At 49.0% G+C, this 9,722-nt stretch overlaps 1 protein-coding gene across 1 annotated transcript; it reads left to right on the top strand.

Annotated features, from left to right (window-relative positions):
• The first annotated feature begins 6,101 nt into the window (after positions 1–6,101).
• On the top strand, positions 6,102–8,397 carry LOC123407872. Its single transcript, XM_045101112.1, has 5 exons — positions 6,102–6,472; positions 6,566–6,652; positions 6,770–6,997; positions 7,151–7,369; positions 7,454–8,397. The coding sequence occupies exons 1-5, from the start codon at positions 6,275–6,277 to the stop codon at positions 7,991–7,993; spliced, it is 1,272 nt and encodes a 423-aa protein (XP_044957047.1). The 5' UTR covers positions 6,102–6,274; the 3' UTR covers positions 7,994–8,397.
• Positions 8,398–9,722: the final 1,325 nt, after the last annotated feature.

Here is a 9,722-nt window from a genome sequence, read left to right as displayed (position 1 = left end):
GGAAACAGCACCACCCCGAAGAGTAAATATATACCCAGTAGTGGCCTTCATCTCATGAGCATTAGAGATCCAATTCGCATAACTATACCCTTCAAGTACCGATGTGTATCCCGTATAGTGAAGTCCGTGGTTGACAGTACCTTTCAGATAGCGCATAATTCTTTCAACATCACGCCAATGAACATTGCCCGGATTGGCAACAAACCGGCTAAGTTTGCTCACAGCAAACGCGATGCCATGCCTCGTTGCGCTAGCTAGATACATAAGCGAACCAATAATTTGAGAGAATCTCAATTGATCTATAGTTGTGCGTCTGAACTTTCGAATCAGCACACTAGGATCATATGGTGTTTGAGAAATTTTGTAGTCTGGATATCCAAAGCGACTCAAAATCTTCTCGATATAGTGGGATTGTAGAAGTGTAATCCCACACTCATCATCTCTCAAAAGCTTGATGTTCAAGATAACATCAGCCACCCCAAGGTCCTACATCTCAAAGTTTTGAGACAGAAAAGAGTTAACCTCCTCAATCACTTTGAGGTTGGTTCCAAATATTAGTATGTCATCAACATACAAGCACAATATAACTCCTTCGCCCCCACCATGGCGATATTATACACATTTGTCAGCTTCATTAACAACGAAGCCAACAGATGTCAGAGTTTTATTAAACTTCTCAAGCCATTGCTTAGGTGCTTGTCTCAGACCATATAAAGATTTCAGCAACTTACTCACCTTTCCTTCCTGACCTTCTATCACAAAGCCATCTGGATGTTGCATATATATTTCCTCATTTAGCTCTCCATTCAGGAAAGCCATCTTAATGTCCATTTGATGAACGAGAAGACCATGTGAGGCCGCCAATGAGAGTAGTACTCGAATGGTGGTCAGTCTAGCCACCGGTGAATAAGTATCAAATAAATCTTCTTCTTCTTTCTAGGCATAGCCCTTGTCCACAAGCCTAGACTTGTACTTTTCAATCGTACCATCGGGCCTAAGCTTCCTTTTGAACACCCACTTGCATCCCAATGATTTGCAACCATAGGGATGATCAGTAATTTCCCATGTCCCGTTAGCCATGATGGAATCCTTCTCGCTACGGACCGCAACTTTCCAGTAATCAGCATCTGGAGAAGCATACGTTTCTGAAATAGAAGTGGGATTATCATCCACGAGGTATACGAAGAAATCATCACCAAAGGTCTTTGCAGTCCTTTGTCTCTTGCCCCTACCAAGGGTTTCTTCGTCATCCTCCTCAGGATTATCATCATGTGTTTGTTCATAGTATTCCATAGGAATGGCAGGCTCTGTAGTTTCCTCAGATTCCTGTCTAGAAATGCTTTGCATATCTCTCATGGGAAAAATATCCTCAAAGAATGTAACATCCCTCGACTCCATAATTGTACCGACCTTCACGTCAGGTACCTCAGATTTCACTACTAGAAATCTATAGCCTACGCTATTCTTAGCGTATCCCAAATTAACGCAGTCCACAGTCTTTTGTCCAAGCTTACGCTTCTTGGGGATCGACACATTGACTTTGGCCAAGCAGCCCCAAGTACGTAAGTACGAGAGCGTCGTCCTTCTCTTCGACCACTCCTCATAGGGAGTGACCTCATTATCTTTTGTAGGAACCTTATTCAGGACATGACACACGATCAATATAGCCTCCCCCCACCATGCCTTGGATAAACCCGATGTATCTAACATGGCGTTAACCAAATCATTTAGAGTACGGTTTTTCCGCTTGACAACCGCGTTTGACTGGGGTGAATAGGGAGGCGTCCTCTCATGAATAATGTCGTGTTCCGCACAAAAAGAATCAAGTTTGTTTGAGAAGTACTCTCCACCACGATCATACCGGACTCGTTTAATTTTCTTTTCAAGTTGATTCTCAACTTCTACCTTATAGATTTTAAAGTAGTGTAGAGCCTCATCTTTAGTATTTAACAGATACACATAGCAATATCTAGTGGAATCATCTATCAATGTCATGAAATACTTCTTTACACCTTTAGTCAACACACCATTCATCTCACAAAGATCAGAATGTACGAGTTCTAATGGTGCCAAGTGTCTCTCCTCTGCAGCCTTGTGAGGCTTGCGAGGTTGCTTTGCTTGCACACACGGATGTCACTTAGAACCTTTGGCTAAAGTGAAAGTCGGGATTAAATTCGGTTTTGCTAGCCGCGACATAACAACGAAACTTATGTGACAAAGACGTGAATGCCAAACTTCAGATTCATTAACACTCGAATGAATATTGTTCACAACTTTATTACAAAAATCTGCAAGAGAAAGGCGGAACAGACCTCCGCATTCATAACCTTTACCAACATAAAGTCCATATTTCGTAACTACTACTTTATTAGACTAGAATACCAACTTAAACCCTTCTCTACACAGAAGGGAGCCACTAACGAGGTTCTTGATGGCGGGGACATGCTGCACGTTCTTCAGCTGCACGATCCTTCCCGAAGTAAACTTCAGATCGACCGTGCCAACACCAAGAACAGAAGCACTCGCGACATTCCCCATCAATACGGACCCGCGACCTGTGGCCTGATAAGAAGAGAACAATGAGATGTCAGCACACACATGAATATTTGCACCCGTGTCCACACACCAATCGGTGGACTGACAAACTGAAAATACAGTAAATAAATTACCGTACATACCCACATGCACCACTTTCATTGTTGCCCACAATCATATTGGCATACTTAGAGTCTTGCGCCGGCTTCTTGTATTTGATTTGGGCACTTGTTCTCCCAATGTTCATCTGAACCACAAGTAAAGCATCCCTCTCCCTTCTTATTATTCTTGAAGGTCTTCTTTCCCTTCTTCTTAAAGTCAGTATTCTGTTGGACAGAATTCTTTCCCTTGGGCTTGTGGGAATTGAAGTTCCTCTGATGTACCATATTGGCAACAAAAGAGCTTTCGGCCGCTTTTCCATTGGAGTCCTTTGCTCTCGAATTCTGTTCAACACTCAAATGACTGATGATGTCCTCTACTGAGAACTCACGCCTCTCATGTTTCAGAGTAGTAGCAAAGTTCCTCCTGGAATTAGGGAGCTTAGCAATTATACAGCCCGCGACAAACTTGCCCGACAAATTGCACTTAAGAACCTCAAGTTCTTTAGCTATGCATATTATCTAATGAGCCTGTTCCAATACGAAACGGTTGTCAACCATTTTGTAATCGTGGAACTGCTCCATAACATACATCTCACTCCCAGCATCAGTGGCCCCGAATTTAGATTCGAACGCCTCCCACAGCTCTTTGGCAACATGAATATGTAAATATGCATCAACCAGCTTATCTCCGATCACGCTTATAACTGCTCCAAGGAATAGGACGGTGGCCTCCGCGAACATCTTCTGATGTTCAGCAGAGATCGTTCCCGTGGGAGTGACACTTGCTACCCAGAACACGTTCATAGCCATGAGTCATAAGGCGGTTTTCGTTTGCCAACGCTTGAAATAAGTACCGGTAAACTTATCCGGTTTCAGTGCAGCAACAAAACCATTACTCGAAAAATTCCTACACAAATTAGTTTTTTGGATTGTTGAGTAAACAGGCGATTTTCCGAGTAAATTAATCCACGAGATAATCACTAGCATGGCATTGACTAGACTAATGACATACTGATCATGAACTAATCTAGCACATACTACGCATATAGTTGATACATCTATGCATGCAAGTAGTACTGCTAGGATTGAAATGGAAAGGAGTGGGATAAACAAATTATACCGTAGCAGATGATGTCGCCTTCTTGTCGGCTTCAAGGGCGAGATGATCGGCCTCGGATGGTTCAGCCATGGCGATGACGAGGACGACATGGACGTAGACGAAGCAGACGGACGGAGGTGAGCGGAGAGGCTGGGTTTCGGAGCCCTGCTCTCTCGTCGACCGTGTACGCGGTGAATGGGACGGAGTCGCCAGCGGCAGCAGCAGCAAAGGAACGAGCGCGTGAGGCAGATGTGATCATTATCTCATGAGCCTGTTCCAATACAGAACGGTTGTCAACCATTTTGTAATCGTGGAACTGCCCCATAACATACATCTCACTCCCAGCATCAGTGGCCCCGAATTTAGATTCGAGCGCCTCCCACATCTCTTTGGCAACATGCATATGCAAATATGCATCAACCAGCTTATCTCCGATCACGCTTATAACTGCTCCAAGGAATAGGACGGTGGCCTCCGCCAACATCTTCTGATGTTCAGCAGAGATCGTTCCCGTGGGAGTGACACCGGCTACGCAGAACACGTTCATAGCTATGAGTCATAAGGCGGTTTTCGTTTGCCAACGCTTGAAATAAGTACCGGTAGACTTCTCCGGTTTCAGTGTAGCAGCAAAACCATTACTCGAAAAATTCCTACACAAATTAGTTTTTTGGATTGTTGAGTAAATAAGCGATTTTCCAAGTAAATTAATCCATGAGATAATCACTAGCATGGCATTGACTAGACTAATGACATACTGATCATGACTAATCTAGCACATACTACGCATATAGTTGATACATCTATGCATGCAAGTAGTACTGCTAGGATTGAAACGGAAAGGAGTGGGATAAACAAATTATACCGTAGAAGATGCTGCCGCCTTCTTGTCGGCTTCAAGGGCGAGACGATCGGCCTCGAATGGTTCAGCCATGGCGATGACGAGGACGACGTGGATGTAGACGAAGCAGACGGACGGAGGTGAGCGGAGAGGCTGGGTTTCGGAGGCCTGCTCTCCCGTCGACTGTGTACGCGGTGAACGGGACGGAGTCGCCGGCGGCAGCAGCAGCAAAGGAACGAGCGCGAGAGGCAGATGTGATCATTATCTCATGAGCCTGTTCCAATACAGAACAGTTGTCAACCATTTTGTAATCATGGAACTGCTCCATAACATACATCTCACTCCCAGCATCAGTGACCCCGAATTTAGATTTGAGCGCCTCCCACAGCTCTTTGGCAACATGCATATGTAAATATGCATCAACCAGCTTATCTCCGATCACGCTTATAACTACTCCAAGGAATAGGATGGTGGCCAACGCTTGAAATAAGTACCAATAAACTTATCCGGTTTCAGTGCAACAGCAAAACCATTACTCAAAAAATCCTACACAAATTAGTTTTTTGGATTGTTGAGTAAATAGGCGATTTTTTGAGTAAATTAATCCACGAGCGCGGTGAACGGGACGGAGTCGCCCGCGGCAGCAGCAGCAAAGGAACGATCGCGTGAGGCAGATGTGATCTGATTCTCGTGATGGCTAGGGTTGGTGTTAGCCCTACTTATATAGGCGGCCGGGTGGAGAGACGTGGGAGCTCGGCTCATTCCCGCAACCTACGTCGTGACGAGGCGTGGCGGGCGGCGAGGGAGGAGTGCGCGAGGGCTTCTTCCCTTTTCACTCTCCAATAGCATATAGAATAGAGACCCTTATAAAGGATCAAACTTTTTCTCCACTAACGGAGTGGGACTAAACTTTTCACCACCACCTTGTCATGCCCTCACCTACATGGACCTTTGGAGATTTTTGAAATTATCTTATGGGCCTAAGGCCCGCTACTAATTTCAACACAAGTAATGAAGTGTCCTGGAATCCAGTAACCCCGATCGTGCCTCTGAACTACGCAGTCTGTACTGCCGAGCTCAAAGGTAACAGGATGTAAAACCTGTTCTGCCTAACCAAGCAGTGTTCTGGACATTGCACAGATCTGCCTAAATCTCTCGGCACATGGGGAGCACCCATCGTTCTGCAGCACAAAGAAAAGTTACATGCCATGCCACCGGGCTGGCCTCCACTGAGATCTACTAAAGGAAAGACCAAAAGGCAGCAGCGTGGAGTGGGAGAGGGGACAGGAGCGGGCATACGGCTAGGAAAAAATGATGGGGGCATGGCTACGCGTGGTGCTCATTTCGAGACAATTATGCTGTGCTGGTCCGTCGCACGGAAGAAAAAGGCCTGCAGGCTGGTGAGCCAAATCAGCCGCCCACCGGAGCGCAGAGTCGGCCAAATGACCTGCTGATAATTCCGTCTCACTGCTGGTTCGTTTGGTGCCATACTCCCAGGTATCTATCCATCCGTGTATCTAGTGATCTATGGATGCCTGTGTGTATTTATAGCGAGCTCGAGGGCGGTAGGAAGAAGACAACCGCGCCAATGCTGGTGCGCGCGCGCACATACTGACTGACGCCTTGGAAGAGTATTAAGCTTCTTCCTCTTCTTCTTCTGATCCTAGGCTGCTACGAAACTCAGGGCAGCCCTGCTCGTCGATGGCTTCTTGCTGCTGCCCAATCATTGCCTCCTTCGTCTCTTTCCTCCTCGTCTTCCCCGCCCTCGTCTCCTCCGCGACGACGGGCAATGGCAATGGCAGCACGACGGCGCTCCGCTTCGGCGAGGAGCAGCTCGGGCTCCGGCGGATGAGGGCCCAGCTCGCCAGGGTCAGGGAAGCCACTGTCAAGACGATCCAGGCACGTACACCAGACATTCTTCTCGTTCGTCACATCGTACGTGAAATTTGTCCCTTTTTTGCCAGGTAGTAACTGGTTTTGATCATTTCGCAGAGCCCTGACGGCGACGTCATAGACTGCGTGCCCTCTCACCTGCAGCCCGCGTTCGACCATCCCAGCCTCAGAGGCCAGAGACCAGAGGTACGTTAGTGTTGTTCTGAATTCTGATTGACTGACAGTGACTGACCGGCTGCAATGTGCATCGTGTTCTCGCGTATGCCCTTGAGGTGATCGCTAATGGTTGTTGAGCCGCTGCAGGACGAACCTGCGGCAAGGCCAGGGAATGCCGACGCCGTGGAAGACGACGAGGAGGAGGAGGTCTTGCCGCAGACGTGGAGGAGCTCCGGCGAGTGGTGCCCGAAGGGGACCATACCGGTGAGGCGGACGACGGAGGGCGATCTGCTCAGGGCCAGTTCCGTTCGGAGGTTCGGGATGAAGCCCAAGAGTGCCGCGGCGCGGCGGGACTCCACCAGCAACGGCCATGAGGTCAGTCACCGGCTCCCCGCCAATGATGACCACTCCTTCGATTCAGTCTCTGTTTAGGAGTATCAGTCAGTCATTTGGACACGTATGCAGACAAAAGGATACGGCCACTGTACTAGTGTACCGGATACTGAATGTCATTGTGGTGGTATGCAGCACGCGGTGGGGTACGTGACCGGCGGGCAGTTCTACGGCGCGAAGGCGAGCCTGAACGTGTGGCCGGCGCAGGTGTCGTCGCCGGCGGAGTTCAGCCTGTCCCAGATCTGGGTCATCTCCGGCTCCTTCGGCAACGACCTCAACACCATCGAGGCCGGGTGGCAGGTCAGCCCCGAGCTATACGGGGACAACAGCCCGAGGTTCTTCACCTACTGGACCGTAAGCTCTCTAAACGATGTCGTCTAAAAGTTCAGTCATCTTCAACTGTTTGTCCATGAAAATCCATGTATGTATGCGATGCAGAGCGACGCGTACCAGGAGACGGGGTGCTACAACCTGCACTGCGCGGGGTTCGTGCAGATCAACGGCCGCGTGGTGATCGGCGCCGCCATCACGCCGGTGTCGGCCTACGGCGGCCGGCAGTTCGACATCACGCTCATGATCTGGAAGGACCCCAAGAAGGGCAACTGGTGGCTGCAGCTGGGCCCGTCGGGCGCGCTGGTGGGGTACTGGCCGTCCTCCCTCTTCACCCACCTGGGCGCGCGCGGCCGCGGCGGCGCCGACATGGTGCAGTTCGGTGGCGAGGCGGTGAACACGCGGCCCTCGGGGTCGCACACGCCCACGCAGATGGGCAGCGGCCGGTTCCCGGGGGAAGGGTACGGCCGCGCGGCATATTTCCGCAACTTGCAGGTCGTGGACTGGGACAACAACCTCATCCCGGCGGCAGGGCTCCGGCTCCTCGCCGACCACCCGGGGTGCTACGACATCGCCGGCGGCCAGGGCGGCGCGTGGGGCAGCTACTTTTACTACGGCGGTCCAGGCAGGAACGTCCGGTGCCCCTAGGACTAGGACGGAACCAATACTGCTTACTCACGCCACAGATGCTAATTCCAGCAAAATTAATACTGTACTACACCACAAAAGACTTTTATTTGCATGCATGCCTGTTTGTTTTCTTTAACATAAAAAAGCATTCACATTGACCCAAACAAAGCCTTCCCTTGCTCTGCTCCAGCTACTCTTCTTCCTCTATTCTACTCCCTCTGGTCCTAAATATAAATCTTTTTAAACATTTCACCAAACACTACGTACGAATGTGTATAAACATATTTTAGAATGTAGATTTATTTATTTTATTTCGTATGTAATCCGTAGTAAAATATCTAAGAAACTTCTATTTAGAAATGACGGGAGTAGTTTGTTGGAGGATCGAGTACAATTTGCTATCAAATATGAATTTGACATAACTCCATGTGGGATTGGTTGTACCATTTCTCCCTTAACTTTATGTCTTTTAATCCGCCGTATGTACCATCTTGTTGTGAGGATAACCTCTCTCAAATCTGTCATGGCACTTTCAAAAGAACAAATGAATTTGCAAGCAATCAAATAATCTAACACTGCACTACCAGACGGGTAGGGTGACTAGGACGGCGCCCAAACCCTATCACCGGGGTGTGAACTCCCTGCTCCCTTCCCTTCGTCATCGTCGGACTAAGCCCAAGGGCCGACTGCGGTGGCAGGGACTCCCTCTCTCCCGCGTCTTAGGGGTGATGCGAGGCCCCTAAACGTATGGAGGCGCGACCCATCCAGTCTTTGCGGCGTGCCGGTGATGGCTGCGGTTGGCGGCGGCGTGGTGGTCGGCCCTGCCACGGGCGACGGCGGCTCCATGGGTGATGGGCGGCCCAGCCATGGGTGACGGCATTGGCTGCGGATGTGGCGGCCGGCCATGTTTGGGCGTGTGAATAGTTGTGGTAATGTACGATGCATTGATTGGTGCAATGTGCACGTATATGTAATGTACAATGTGGGTCTCTACCGCAACCTATACAAGGAAATAGTAGGTGGTCTTGGTGTACAATAAACAATCTATACATGCCATCAAATATATATTCAACACCCCCATAGTCGAAGCATTGTCAGCGACACAAAGACTGGACCTGAACTCCTCGAAGACAAAAATAGGCAACCCTTGGTCATCACGTCGACAAACTATTGCGCAGTCAAGACATGTAGGACACGTATGCGACCAAGAGCAACCCGTTCGCGCACAAAGTGAATATCCAGGTCAATGTGTTTTGTCCAACGATGATGTACATGGTTGGCGGAGATATAGACCGCATAGACGTTGTCACGGTAGAGAATGGTGGCCTTCTGAACCTCACAAAGCAACCTCTAAAGCAACTGATCTAACCAAGAGTACTCAGCAACGGCATTGGCCACTCCTCGGTACTCCGCCTCATCACTCGAGCGAGATATCGTGGATTGTCGCTTGGACGACCATGAAATCAACGAGGAGCCGAGGTAGATACAGTAGCCGGACGTAGAACGACGCATGTCAGGGTAGCCAAACCAGTAAACATTGGAGTAGGCGACGATGTCGTTGGAGGCAGAAGCCGTCAGGGTGAGATCCATGCCCATGGTGCTGAATATGTACCAAAGAATATGTTTCACTAGAGTCCAGTGGGAGTCACGTGGGGAGTCTATATGTAAGCACACATGCTGAACAACATACTGCAGATCCGGTCTTGTGAGTGTCAAGTACTGCAATGTGCCGATCATGGAGCGGTAA

The sequence above is a fragment of the Hordeum vulgare genome, chromosome 1H, assembly GCF_904849725.1.
Source record: "Hordeum vulgare subsp. vulgare chromosome 1H, MorexV3_pseudomolecules_assembly, whole genome shotgun sequence".
Lineage (NCBI taxonomy): Eukaryota > Viridiplantae > Streptophyta > Magnoliopsida > Poales > Poaceae > Hordeum > Hordeum vulgare.
The sequence above is the reverse complement of the archived record's forward strand: the minus strand, read 5'-3'. Positions and strand labels throughout refer to the sequence as shown.